Genomic DNA, 14,785 nt, shown 5'->3' with positions numbered 1-14,785 from the left:
TTCACGGTCCAGGAGCGCCTGGGAGCTGTTAATTATCTCATAGCATTCCCCACCTCCAACCGAAAGCCTAAGGTGTACCATATTAATTCTCTAAAGCCCTTTTATTCCAGAGAATTAAAGGTTTGTCAGTTTACAGCCCAGGGAGGAGATGACGCTGAGTGGCCTGAAGGTGTCTATTACGAAGGGAAATGTGCTGGTGGTGTGGAAGAGGTGAACCTCTCCATGACCCTTGGGCGTATGCAGCGACAGCAGATCCAGGAGCTGTGCACTAGCTACGCGCCAACGTTCTCAGCCACCCCAGGACTGACTGAACGGGCATACCACTCCATTGACACAGGTAATGCTCACCCAATTAGGGTCCAACCTTACCGGGTGTCTCCTCAAGCTAAAACTGCTATAGAACGGGAGATCCAGGATATGTTACAGATGGGAGTAATCCGCCCCTCTGGCAGTGCACGGGCATCTCCAGTGGTTCTAGTTCCCAAACCAGATGGGGAAATACGTTTTTGCGTGGACTACCGTAAGCTAAATGCTGTAACTCGCCCAGACAACTATCCAATGCCACGCACAGATGAACTATTAGAGAAACTGGGACGGGCCCAGTTCATCTCTACCTTGGACTTAACCAAGGGGTACTGGCAGGTACCGCTAGATGAATCTGCCAAGGAAAGGTCAGCCTTCATCACACATCTCGGGCTGTATGAATTTAATGTGCTCCCTTTTGGGCTGCGAAATGCACCCGCCACTTTCCAAAGACTTGTAGATGGTCTCCTAGCGGGATTAGGAGAATATGCAGTCGCCTACCTTGACGACGTGGCCATATTTTCGGATTCCTGGGCAGACCACCTGGAACATCTACAAAAAGTCCTTGAGAGCATAAGGGAGGCAGGACTAACTGTTAAGGCTAAGAAGTGTCAAATAGGCCTAAACAGAGTGACTTACCTTGGACACCAGGTGGGTCAAGGAACTATCAGCCCCCTACAGGCCAAAGTGGATGCTATCCAAAAGTGGCCTGACCCAAAGTCAAAGAAACAGGTTCAATCCTTCTTAGGCTTGGCTGGTTATTACAGATGATTTGTACCGCACTACAGCCAAATCGCTGCCCCACTGACAGACCTAACCAAAAAGAAACAGCCAAATGCTGTTCAGTGGACCGGAAAGTGTCAGAAGGCCTTTAACAAGCTTAAAGCGACACTCATGTCTGACCCTGTACTAAGGGCCCCAGACTTTGACAAACCGTTCCTAGTAACCACAGATGCATCCGAGCGTGGTGTGGGAGCAGTTTTAATGCAGAAAGGACCTGATCAAGAATTCCACCCTGTAGTGTTTCTCAGCAAAAAACTGTCTGAGAGGGAAAGCAACTGGTCAGTCACTGAAAAAGAATGTTACGCCATTGTCTACGCTCTGGAAAACCTACGCCCATATGTTTGGGGACGGCGTTTCCACCTGCAAACCGACCATGCTGCACTAAAGTGGCTTCACACCGTCAAAGAAACTAACAAAAAACTTCTTCGGTGGAGTTTAGCTCTCCAAGATTTTGATTTCGACATCCAACACATCTCAGGAGCTTCTAACAAAGTGGCTGATGCACTCTCCCGTGAAAGTTTCCCAGAATCAACTGGTTAAAATCGTCCTTGAGATGTGGAAAATATTGTTAGTCTTTATGTACTTGGTAGTATATTTAGAGATGCATATGTCTTATTAACTCTGTTTTTCCTAGAGCTCCAGGAAGAAATCCCAGCCAGTGTTTCACCCTAGCTGAGATTTGGGGGGCGTGTCATAAATATAAAGGGAAGGGTAAACCCCTTTGAAATCCCTCCTGGCCAGGGGAAAGCTCCTCTCACCTGTAAAGGGTTAAGAAGCTAAAGGTAACCTCGCTAGCACCTGACCAAAATGACCAATGAGGAGACAAGATACTTTCAAAAGCTGGGAGGAGGGAGAGAAACAAAGGGTCTGGGTCTGTCTGTAGTCGTCTTGACCCGGGATAGACCAGGAATGGAGTCTTAGAACTTTTAGTAAGTAATCTAGCTAGGTATGTGTTTAGATTATGATTTCTTTAAATGGCTGAGAAAAGAATTGTGCTGAATAGAATAACTATTTCTGTCTGTGTATCTTTTTTGTAACTTAAGGTTTTGCCTAGAGGGGTTCTCTATGTTTTTTAATCTAATTACCCTGTAAGATATCGACCATCCTGATTTTACAGGGGGGATTTCTTTATTTCTATTTACTTCTATTTTTTATTAAAAGTCTTCTTGTAAAACACTGAATGCTTTTTCATTGTTCTCAGATCCAAGGGTTTGGGTCTGTGGTCACCTATGCAAATTGGTGAGGCTTTTTATCCAACATTTCCCAGGAAAGGGGGGGTGCAAGTGTTGGGAGGATTGTTCATTGTTCTTAAGATCCAAGGGTCTGGGTCTGTAGTCACCTAGGCAAATTGGTGAGGCTTTTTACCAAACCTTGTCCAGGAAGTGGGGTGCAAGGTTTTGGGAAGTATTTTGGGGGGAAGGACGCGTCCAAACAGCTCTTCCCCAGTAACCAGTATTCGTTTGGTGGTGGTAGCGGCCAGTCCAAGGATAACGGGTGTAATATTTTGTACCTTGGGGAAGTTTTGACCTAAGCTGGTAAAGATAAGCTTAGGAGGTTTTTCATGCAGGTCCCCACATCTGTACCCTAGAGTTCAGAGTGGGGGAGGAACCTTGACAGGAGCTAAAACTAGTGGCCAGGAAGTGGGGGAGGAGAGAGATGCACCAGTCTCCTCTCACCTGCGTGAAGTTGCTGTGTGATCACCACGTCAGAAAACGGGCAATTTCCTGGGACACGGCCCATGCCTGAGATTTCTCTCACCAGCCCTGTTAGCAACTAGTGCGACCGTTTCCCAGCACGACCATTATCCCGACACATCACCAGGGCGGGCGGGAGGGGGCACTTCAGCATCACATAGCAACCATGTGGCCTAGCGGAAAGACCAATAGCCTGAAACTCGGAAACCTTGGGCTCTATCCCTTAGTTTGCTGCCAGCAGGCCGGCTAACCTTGGCCAAGTGATGGCATCTCCATTCCAAAAGGTTCCCCATCTGTACAAGGGGGATAATCATGCTTCCTTCCTTGAGATCTGCTGAGCTAGGTATTATCACCACCTGCCCATTGAAGCACGTGAACTGCACACCTATGCGATAAGTCATCTTCGGCTCCCAGCAGCTACAAGGGGGTGGACTGAGGTCTTTCCATCGCCTCCTGTCTTGTACCAGCATCATTCATCTTTAAACCGTTTTGTTCTGTGTCATTCTCCAACACGTCCTTGGCCTTCCTCTAGTTCCTTGCACTCTGGTACGTATCGCCAGGTAAGGTACCCTTTCTGGGTCCATCCTGAGCGCATGCCCAAACCACTGCAGTTGTCTTTCTTGAATCTTTCGCAACAGGGTCATTTCTCGCCCCAGCTGCTCCGCCACACTCCAACCCATACAGCAGTAGCGGCCCGACCGTTGTCTCATATAGGCTGATTTCCATTGTAATCTACCAATCTTTATCCTTCCAGATCTTGCAGAGTTTTCCAAATACAGTAGTGGCTAAGCAGATTCTTTTTGTGTCACGACATATGTCAAGACACAGGATAATTATAACTGCTTAAATGACCACTAACTCCTACCACAAGGTTTCTCTTTCTGTTCAAAAGACGAGGAAATTCCCTGACAAAGAACTTTGTTAGCACAGACTTAAGGTTGCCCGGTGGTATGTCATGCCTTTCCAGGACCCCAAGTTCAATAAAACAAACGTCTGAAATTGGGAAATGTAGACTTAAGGCATTTCAAAACAGCAACTTCAAGCTGTAATTCACCACGGCAAAGTAAATTTCCATTTTAACTCGGCCTGGGTTTAATACTGGTTTGAAAAACCCTGTCTTTAAACATTCCCTATTTGTATTTGTGTAAACATAGTCAAGGAAGCAGTTAAGGGGTTGCTAACTAAAATGTGTCTTACTCATTTAGCCCAAGTCTGCAACAATAGTGGCAGGAAAACAGAAGAAACAGGTACCAGCCTGTCTTTATCAGGTGGTGGAAAGTAAGTTTGTGAAATCCTGCTTTTAAACGGTGTGTCGGTGTGTGTTTAAAACTAGTTTAAGAAGCAGCAGGGCAGGGGCGGGGCCTCACGGAAGGGGTAGAGTGTGGGCGGGGCCAGGGGCAGATGCAGGGGCTTTTGTATCTTTGTATGAAAAGGTGTCAGTGATGCGACCCTCGGGCCACTGCACTAGTCCTCATGTGGCCCTCGTGGTGATTTGAGTTGGAGATCCCTGCTTTAGCCACACAGGAGTTACTGGGCTCTGCACAGGGCTAACGGGGTGAAATGTAACAGCCTGTGATAAACAGGAGTCAGACCAGATGATCTGGGGTGGGAGGGATAGCTCAGCGGTTTGAGCATTGGCCTGCTAAACCCAGGGTTGTGAGGTCAATCCTCGAGGGGGCCATTTAGGGATCTGGGGCAAAAACTGGGGATCGGTCCTGCTTTGAGCAGGGGGTTGGACTAGATGACCTCCTGAGGTCCCTTCCAATGGTCTATGATTCTGTGATCTGATGGTCCCTTCTGCCCTTGGAATCTATGAAAACCACTGGCATCTGGCACTTGAGTGGAAGGGACTGTCCTACCCGATAGCAGCAGTAGTAGGTTTCTTATCCCACGAGCCAAACCACGAGTGGGTGATGCTTTTCGCGCACACACCGTTTCCGTTTCACCCTGCTGTCCGTCCCAGCTCTGACCGACCTGGCTCCGTTGGGCTGGGCCAGCTGATTCCGCAGCAGCCGGTGTCACTTTGCTGGCGCTCTTCAGCTGACCCTGCCTAAAAGAGGGGCAGGGCGTCTCCAGTCAGATCGGGCTGTAAATCTGTGCCGCCGCCCAGACCCCAGAGAAATTGCCTCCTCCAAAGCTTCAGCTCCGAGGGTCCCCTGAGCCCCACCTAGTTTCCAGGCCAGCCTGGGCCCCTAGAGGAAGGCGAGCCCAAAGTGATTCTTTGCCTTCTTATGCCCCGTGCTCTGGCATCGTCCGCTCCAGACACCTGAGCAACATCCACAGATCCATCCTCTGCCCCTGCACACTCGGCCCTGAGCTGGAGGGCACAGCAGGAGGAAAAAACAATCACCAGCACCGTCAGGGTTAGAACAGGCCTCTGTCTGGGCAGCAAGGAAGGGCCAGATCCTGTGGGCGGAGAAACCCAGGTAGGTGTCAAATCCTCGCCAGGGTCCCCTGGCAGAATGTCACCTGATTGTTCTGAAGGAACAGGGGGGAGGTAGGTTTACTCCTGTCATGGGGGGAACCCCCAAAACACACTGATCTTGAGGGCCACTGGCCTCCCTGTCACCTTGGGGCAAAGGTGGTGCCCTACCATGGAGTGGGAATGAGCCCTGCTAACCCAACGCTATGCCCCCGGCCAAGGTGTCAGCAGCAGGGACTGAACCTGCTGCCTCTGGATGGCATGGCATGAGCCTGGCTGCTGGGGCGCAGAGACCCACCTCCGCTGGCTCATCGGCCTCTGCTTGTGGCCCAGTCCTGGGGGCAGAGGGCAGGTGGGTTACAGTAACAGAGGCCACACAAGCTAAGGCAGGGAATCCTCATGACGGTGCAGGTGGGGGGAGGCGTCCTGAAGAGCATCCGCCCCCCCTCCAACCCCAGCCGGCCCCCTCTCGAGCAGCAGACCCTGACTGCTTTGGAGCCCCCCCCATGCTCGGCCCTGCTGGGGTTTTCTCCCGTCACCCCCTGGAGGGGCCCGTTATGCAGCAGGGATCCAACCCTGGCTCCGGATGTCAGACCGACCCAGGGCGATTCAGGGCACTACCTTCTCTGGGGGCAAAGGGCGGGTTGGACTGCGTGGGGCTGGGGAAGCGTGGGGCTCGTGCAGCCGAGGCTCCATACGGCATTCACCAGACAGCGCCACCTCCCAAGGACACCTTGTGACAAAGTGGGACTGTTCTTAATGTTTCCTCTGAATAGTGTGGGGGTGCCTCAGTTTCCCCTAGGCAGTTCTTAAGTATCTAGGGGGTGGGATAAGGGTGTATGATCCTTGCAGAGCCCTAGAGGGCAGGTGTGTGCAGGGGTCTGGACACAGAGAATGGCCGACACCCTGTTTCCTGGCAACTGGTGGCCTGGGCCCTTCCCCCTGCAAGGCGAGAGCTAAAGGGTGGGAGAACAAAGGAATCAGGTGCCCTCCTGGCCCGGGAAAGGGACAAAGCCCAGGGGAGGAGGGGCTGGAGGGAGTTTCAGTTGGGGGCTGGCTGGGACATGGAGTGAAGGGCAGACGTGGTTGTCTGGCTCACTGCCCCCCAAAATGGACCCGGCTGAGGGGTCCGGTTCTTTGCACCTACAAGCTCTGTGTTAGACCATGTTCCTGTCGTCTAATAAACCTTCTGTTTTACTGTTTAGCTGAGTCCCGTCTGACTGCGGAGTCGGGGGCAGGACCCTCTGGCCCCCCAGGACCCCGCCTGGGCAGACTGGCTGTGGGAAGCGCACGGAGGGGCAGAGGAGGCTGAAGGCTCCGAGGTCAGAGCCAGGAAGGGGGAAGCCGGGGGAGCTGTGTGTCCTGCAGACAGGCTGCTCCCCGAGAGGAGACTTCCCAGAGTCCTGCCTGGCTTCGTAGGGAGCAGTTCCAGAGCATCGCCCGGGGCTCCCTGACACACCTTCTGCCAGGGTCTTGTCCGGAGCCCTGCTGCCCTGCCGGGGGACCCCTAGCTGCCCTGGGCGAAGGAAGAGGTGCAATGCCGGCTGCCCCGCTCCGGGCTGGGCACTCGCCCCCCCCGGAGAGCGGCGGGCTCCTGGCCGGCTGGGGGAGGAGCTGCCTGCCAGGACCCTCCCTTCTCGGGTTGCACCCGGGGCCCAGAGCGGCTGAACGCCCAGGGCGGGGCCCAGCCGACAAACAAACTCGCTGCTGGGAAGGCGGCGGAGAGAGGCCAGCCGGAGAGGCCCCGACCCCAGGTAAGGACCTGGCGCGTCCCCGCTGTGCCCCAGGGGCCGAGGGCTGGAAACTTGTCCGGCCCCTTGCGGCGAGCCGGGGGCTGGTCCGGAGGCAGCCGCTGGCCGAGGCAGGGCGCAGCCGGGAGCCTGGAGCCTCCTGCGCTCGGCTCGCCCGGGACGGGGGCTCGCCAAGTCCTGCTCCGGATCCGCTCCGGATCCGCCCCGGCGCACGGGCCTCGGGATCGGCTCCGCCTCGCTCCCTTTCGCGGCTGCGGAGCCTGCCGCGGGGGCGACCCGGGAGTCCCGGGGCCGCTGCTGGGTGGGACAGTGCCTCGGGTGGGGGAAGCTCCCCGCGGGCCATGTGCTGGAACCGGGGCCCGGGTAAGACCCCGCCTGGGCCGGGGCTGTGACTCAAGGGCTGGGTGTCCTTCCTGGCAGGGCCCCTGGGTGCTTCGCTTTGGGTGGGGTCGGGCTCCTGGACACAGAGGCTCAGGCAGCGGGAGCCGAGCAGGGAGGGCCCAGAAAGCCCTGGCCGTGGGCACCAGGGGCTCGGATCCGTTTGTGCTGCCGGGGGGACCTAGGGCTCGTGAGATGTAACGGCCTGGCAGAGAGCAGGCAAGTGCTGGGCAAGCCCCCCCATACAGCTCTGCCGGTGCCCCTCGCTCCCGACCCACAGCCCCCCGCTAGCCCAGCCCTGGGCTCCCATCATCACCCCTAGCTCTGCCAGCGCCCCTCGCTCCCGACCCGCAGCCCCCCGCTAGCCCAGCCCTGGGCTCCCATCATCACCCCTAGCTCTGCCTGTGCCCCTCGCTCCCGACCCACAGCCCCCCGCTAGCCCAGCCCTGGGCTCCCATCATCACCCCTAGCTCTGCCTGTGCCCCTCGCTCCCGACCCACAGCCCCCCGCTAGCCCAGCCCTGGGCTCCCATCATCACCCCTAGCTCTGCCTGTGCCCCTCGCTCCCGACCCACAGCCCCCCGCTAGCCCAGCCCTGGGCTCCCATCATCACCCCTAGCTCTGCCTGTGCCCCTCGCTCCCGACCCACAGCCCCCCGCTAGCCCAGCCCTGGGCTCCCATCATCACCCCTAGCTCTGCCTGTGCCCCTCGCTCCCGACCCACAGCCCCCTGCTAGCCCAGCCCTGGGCTCCCATCATCACCCCTAGCTCTGCCGGTGCCCCTCGCTCCCGACCCACAGCCCCCCGCTAGCCCAGCCCTGGGCTCCCATCATCACCCCTAGCTCTGCCGGTGCCCCTCGCTCCCGACCCACAGCCCCCCGCTAGCCCAGCCCTGGGCTCCCATCATCACCCCTAGCTCTGCCAGCGCCCCTCGCTCCCGACCCACAGCCCCCTGCTAGCCCAGCCCTGGGCTCCCCCCACAGCTCTGCCTGTGCCCCTCGCTCCCGACCCACAGCCCCCCGCTAGCCCAGCCCTGGGCTCCCATCATCACCCCTAGCTCTGCCTGTGCCCCTCGCTCCCGACCCACAGCCCCCTGCTAGCCCAGCCCTGGGCTCCCATCATCACCCCTAGCTCTGCCAGCGCCCCTCGCTCCCGACCCACAGCCCCCTGCTAGCCCAGCCCTGGGCTCCCATCATCACCCCTAGCTCTGCCAGCGCCCCTCGCTCCCGACCCACAGCCCCCCGCTAGCCCAGCCCTGGGCTCCCATCATCACCCCTAGCTCTGCCAGCGCCCCTCGCTCCCGACCCACAGCCCCCCGCTAGCCCAGCCCTGGGCTCCCATCATCACCCCTAGCTCTGCCTGTGCCCCTCGCTCCCGACCCACAGCCCCCCGCTAGCCCAGCCCTGGGCTCCCATCATCACCCCTAGCTCTGCCTGTGCCCCTCGCTCCCGACCCACAGCCCCCTGCTAGCCCAGCCCTGGGCTCCCATCATCACCCCTAGCTCTGCCGGTGCCCCTCGCTCCCGACCCACAGCCCCCCGCTAGCCCAGCCCTGGGCTCCCATCATCACCCCTAGCTCTGCCGGCGCCCCTCGCTCCCGACCCACAGCCCCCCGCTAGCCCAGCCCTGGGCTCCCATCATCACCCCTAGCTCTGCCGGTGCCCCTCGCTCCCGACCCACAGCCCCCCGCTAGCCCAGCCCTGGGCTCCCATCATCACCCCTAGCTCTGCCGGTGCCCCTCGCTCCCGACCCACAGCCCCCCGCTAGCCCAGCCCTGGGCTCCCATCATCACCCCTAGCTCTGCCGGTGCCCCTCGCTCCCGACCCACAGCCCCCCGCTAGCCCAGCCCTGGGCTCCCATCATCACCCCTAGCTCTGCCTGTGCCCCTCGCTCCCGACCCACAGCCCCCTGCTAGCCCAGCCCTGGGCTCCCATCATCACCCCTAGCTCTGCCGGTGCCCCTCGCTCCCGACCCACAGCCCCCCGCTAGCCCAGCCCTGGGCTCCCATCATCACCCCTAGCTCTGCCGGTGCCCCTCGCTCCCGACCCACAGCCCCCCGCTAGCCCAGCCCTGGGCTCCCATCATCACCCCTAGCTCTGCCAGCGCCCCTCGCTCCCGACCCACAGCCCCCCGCTAGCCCAGCCCTGGGCTCCCCCCACAGCTCTGCCTGTGCCCCTCGCTCCCGACCCACAGCCCCCCGCTAGCCCAGCCCTGGGCTCCCATCATCACCCCTAGCTCTGCCGGTGCCCCTCGCTCCCGACCCACAGCCCCCCGCTAGCCCAGCCCTGGGCTCCCATCATCACCCCTAGCTCTGCCTGTGCCCCTCGCTCCCGACCCACAGCCCCCCGCTAGCCCAGCCCTGGGCTCCCATCATCACCCCTAGCTCTGCCAGCGCCCCTCGCTCCCGACCCACAGCCCCCTGCTAGCCCAGCCCTGGGCTCCCATCATCACCCCTAGCTCTGCCTGTGCCCCTCGCTCCCGACCCACAGCCCCCTGCTAGCCCAGCCCTGGGCTCCCATCATCACCCCTAGCTCTGCCGGTGCCCCTCGCTCCCGACCCACAGCCCCCCGCTAGCCCAGCCCTGGGCTCCCATCATCACCCCTAGCTCTGCCAGCGCCCCTCGCTCCCGACCCACAGCCCCCCGCTAGCCCAGCCCTGGGCTCCCATCATCACCCCTAGCTCTGCCTGTGCCCCTCGCTCCCGACCCACAGCCCCCTGCTAGCCCAGCCCTGGGCTCCCATCATCACCCCTAGCTCTGCCGGTGCCCCTCGCTCCCGACCCACAGCCCCCCGCTAGCCCAGCCCTGGGCTCCCATCATCACCCCTAGCTCTGCCAGCGCCCCTCGCTCCCGACCCACAGCCCCCCGCTAGCCCAGCCCTGGGCTCCCCCCACAGCTCTGCCTGTGCCCCTCGCTCCCGACCCACAGCCCCCCGCTAGCCCAGCCCTGGGCTCCCATCATCACCCCTAGCTCTGCCTGTGCCCCTCGCTCCCGACCCACAGCCCCCTGCTAGCCCAGCCCTGGGCTCCCATCATCACCCCTAGCTCTGCCGGTGCCCCTCGCTCCCGACCCACAGCCCCCCGCTAGCCCAGCCCTGGGCTCCCATCATCACCCCTAGCTCTGCCAGCGCCCCTCGCTCCCGACCCACAGCCCCCCGCTAGCCCAGCCCTGGGCTCCCCCCACAGCTCTGCCTGTGCCCCTCGCTCCCGACCCACAGCCCCCCGCTAGCCCAGCCCTGGGCTCCCATCATCACCCCTAGCTCTGCCTGTGCCCCTCGCTCCCGACCCGCAGCCCCCTGGCAGCCAACACTGGGCTCTCCTGCTCCCCTGGATAGCTAAATGAGAATTACTTAGCCCACACCGGTGAATAAGAGGCCTGGGAGAAGGGTGGGGCGCCTCTGGTCTGGAGGAAGCTCCAGCTCCTTTCCCCATGAGAGAAGTTTCCCTGCTCCCAGGTGCAGCATCAGCCACATGGGGAAGGGGCCAGGCCAACCACCCCTGTACTCATGTCCTCCTCTGTTCCCAGCACTTGTTCCCAGTCTCCCATCTCCTGCACGTGCCCCTGGTGAGCTCTCCTCTCATCCAAGGCATTCCCAGGGAGGGCACCCATTGCCCCTAGAGCCGGATACAGGCGTTAGGAGTGGCAGTCGGTTGACCGTAGGCTCCTAGCTTCAGCTGCTCCTACTTCCTGGGTCTGTTTCTCCTGTCTCTTATGCCGGTGTGTAAACACTGAGTGCAATGGAGTCACTCTGGAGTCACTCTGCTGTGAGTGAAAGGCGGGGGGGGGGGGTCAGCTCATGTGGAGGTTAGCTGGGTTGCGCCTTGATCACAGGCCGCTCGCTGCGGTATTAGGCACTCCTGCAGGCCCTTGGCCCCGCTGGAACAGACCCACCTAAGGCATGACTCACTCCTTCCCTGTTTTTATTTTTTTAGCCTGGGTGTGTAACCGCCCTGGGGCGAGTGGATCCAGGGGCCCAGCGATGGGATTTCTGCACGCTTCCAACTCACCCCGCAATCCAGGGCGGCTTCTGCTCTGTAAAACCTGGAAGTCAGTAGTAATCGGCAATAATTATCAGGGCTACTAGTGGGGATTAATTTTAAACATCAGCAGGAAAACCCTGTGTAACTGACGTGACGTTTACAGCACGCTGTTCCTGCTGCTTTTATGTCCTGCTCCCCCGGCCAGGGAAGGGTAAGTACCAGCTCCAGGAGACATACCCACGCTAGCTCTGCTGGGGCTAGCAGGACGAGCTAGCGGCCCCGAGTCGGATCCCAGCTGAAACCCTCGGCGTGTGTTCGGGCAGACAGCCCGTCCTGCCATGGCTACGCAGTTGTTTTTAGTGCACTAGCTCCATCAGAGCTAGCCTGGGTACATCTGTCTGAGCTGGAAATTACAGCCCCAGTGTCTGGTCACACCCACATCTTCATAGATTCATAGATTCATAGATATTTAGGTCAGAAGGGACCATTATGATCATCTAGTCTGACCTCCTGCACAATGCAGGCCACAGAATTTCACCCACCACTCCTAAAAAAGACCTCACACCTATATCTGTGCTATTGAAGTCCTCAAATTGTAGTTTGAAGACCTCAAGGAGCAGAGAATCCTCCAGCAAGTGACCCGTGCCCCATGCTACAGAGGAAGGCGAAAAACCTCCAGGGCCTTCCAATCTGCCCTGGAGGAAAATTCCTTCCCGACCCCAAATATGGCGATCAGCTAAACCCTGAGCATATGGGCAAGATTCATCAGCCAGATACTACAGAAAATTCTTTCCCGGGTAACTTGGATCTTACCCCATCTAAAAACCCATCACAGGCCATTGGGCCTATTTACCATGAATATTTAATTACCAAAACCATGTTATCCCATCATACCATCTCCTCCATAAACTTATCGAGTTTAATCTTAAAGCAAGATAGATCTTTTGCCCCCACTACTTCCCTCGGAAGGCTATTCCAAAACTTCACTCCTCTGATGGTTAGAAACCTTCGTCTAATTTCTAATCTAAATTTCCTAGTGGCCAGTTTATATCCATTTGTTCTTGTGTCCACATTGGTATTGAGTTTAAATAATTCCTCTCCCTCTCTGGTATTTATCCCTCTGATATATTTATAGAGAGCAATCATATCTCCCCTCAACCTTCTTTTAGTTAGGCTAAACAAGCCAAGCTCCCTGAGTCTCCTTTCATAAGACAAGTTTTCCATTCCTCGGATCATCCTAGTAGCCCTTCTCTGTACCTGTTCCAGTTTGAATTCATCCTTCTTAAACATGGGAGACCAGAACTGCACACAGTATTCCAGGTGAGGTCTCACCAGTGCCTTATATAACGGTACTAAAACCTCCTTATCCCTACTGGAAATACCTCTCCTGATGCATCCCAAGACGACATTAGCTTTTTTCACAGCCATATCACATTGGCAGCTCATAGTCAACCTATGATCAACCAATACTCCAAGGTCCTTTTCCTCCTCCGTTACTTCTAGTTGATGCGTCCCTAGCTTATAACTAAAATTCTTGTTATTAATCCCTAAATGCATGACCTTACACTTCTCACTATTAAATTTCATCCTATTCCTATTACTCCAGTTTACAAGGTCATCCAGATCCTCCTGTAGGGTATCCCTGTCCTTCTCTAAATTAGCAATACCTCCCAGCTTTGTATCATCTGCAAACTTTATTAGCACACTCCCACTTTTTGTGCCCAGGTCAGTAATAAAAAGATTAAATAAGATTGGTCCCAAAACTGATCCTTGAGGAACTCCACTGGTAACCTCCCTCCAACTTGACAGTTCACCTTTCAGTAGGACCCGTTGTAGTCTCCCCTTTAACCAATTCCCTATCCACCTTTCAATTTTCCTATTGATGCCCATCTTATCCAATTTAACTAATAATTCCCCATGTGGCACAGTATCAAACGCCTTACTAAAATCTAAATAAATTAGATCCACTGCGTTTCCTTTATCTAAAAAATCTGTTACTCTCTCAAAGAAGGAAATCAGGTTGGTTTGGCACGATCTACCTTTTGTAAAACCATGTTGTATTTTGTCCCATTTACCATTGACTTCAATGTCCTTAACTACCTTCTCCTTCAAAATTTTTTCCAAGACCTTGCATACTACAGATGTCAAACTAACAGGCCTATAATTACTTGGATCACTTTTTTTCCCTTTCTTAAAAATAGGAACTATGTTAGCAATTCTCCAATCATATGGTACAACATCTGTTTCAGGCCCCTTTTTTTCAGGGCTTCAGCTTTATTTCTTCCAACTTGTAACCAGTTCAGCATGATCATCCCTTCGCCAGCTAAGCCAGGGTGTCTGCAGGGGCCCATCCGTTCCCCACAGGTTCCCACTTTACCAGCCACTTGCCTGAGACTGTTAGTCTGTTCTCACCTGCTTCCCAGCCTTCTCCTCACAAAAACCCCCTGCTCCTGGCAACTCCCCCCACACCTGGCCCCCTGGCTGGCTTTTATACTCACCTGATCCCCAGCTGATCAGTCTCAGCTGGGAGGTTGTGTGTGTGGGGGGGGGGAGAGTTCTCCACTTTAAGGGCCAGAACCCTGTGACAGCTTCTTTAGGAGGAGAGATTGGGACGGTTCACCCTAGAAAAGAGACGACGAAGGGGGGACGTGACGGAGGTCTATACAATCGTGACGGGTGCGGAGAACGTGACTGGGGCAGGGTTATTCACCTCTTCACGTAACACAAGCACCAGGAGTCATGCCATGAAATTAATGGGCAGCAGGTTTAAAACAAACATAAGGAAGTATTTCACACAATGCACTGTCAATCTGTGGAACTCACTGCCAGGGGATGTTGTGAAGGCCAAGGCTATAACTGGGTTCGAAAAAGAATGAGATAAGTTCATGGAGTATAGGCCCATCAATGGCTATGAGAGAAGATGGTCAGGGATACAACCCCATGCTCTGGGTGTCCCTAAACCTCTGACTGCCTGAAGCTGGAACTGCATGACAGGGGATGGATCACTCAATAATTGCCCTGTTCCTTTCATTCCCTCTGAAGCACCTGGCACCGGCCGCTGTGAGAGACAGGATCCTGGACTAGCTGGACCATTGCTCTGTCCTGGGCTGGCCATTTGCATGTTTGTAAATTAATAATAATAAAAAATCACTTCTCGATAGTGCCATGCCAGGATTTAAAAGCACTGCCCAGCTGTTAAATGGACACTGTCGGAGAGTTTATTAGAGAGGCGAGATGGGTGGGGCGATATTTTTTATTCTCTCTCTCTAAGGTCCTGGGACCGACATGGCTCCAACCCCACTGCAGACTACAATGGAGAGCGTAGATTATTAATAGTTATTGTTGTTATTCATTTGAACTCCACGGGAGGGCCCATTGCTAGGCTGCATAGGGACTGGCCTGGTGACTCATATGGAGAATATTCTAATGCCGAATAAATCGAGGCTGTAGTCTCACCTGGGTCGTGTGGGCAGCACTGG

At 56.4% G+C, this 14,785-nt stretch overlaps 1 protein-coding gene across 3 annotated transcripts in view; it reads left to right on the top strand.

Annotated features, from left to right (window-relative positions):
• Positions 1–6,830: 6,830 nt before the first annotated feature.
• The window catches only part of TMBIM1 (transmembrane BAX inhibitor motif containing 1), a 30,824-nt gene continuing 22,869 nt past the window's right edge, over positions 6,831–14,785 (top strand). Inside the window, exons 1-2 of one of the 3 annotated variants that reach the window (XM_073304946.1) lie at positions 6,831–6,956; positions 11,259–11,373. Coding sequence is in view for 1 of the 3 variants with exons in the window: in XM_073304944.1 (XP_073161045.1) it covers positions 11,491–11,517 (27 nt within the window). In the remaining 2 variants the exon portion in view is untranslated. The other 2 variants (XM_073304945.2, XM_073304944.1) reach the window with 2 other exon arrangements.

Source organism: Lepidochelys kempii, chromosome 11 (genome assembly GCF_965140285.1).
Source record: "Lepidochelys kempii isolate rLepKem1 chromosome 11, rLepKem1.hap1, whole genome shotgun sequence".
Taxonomy (NCBI): domain Eukaryota; kingdom Metazoa; phylum Chordata; order Testudines; family Cheloniidae; genus Lepidochelys; species Lepidochelys kempii.
The sequence above is the reverse complement of the archived record's forward strand: the minus strand, read 5'-3'. Positions and strand labels throughout refer to the sequence as shown.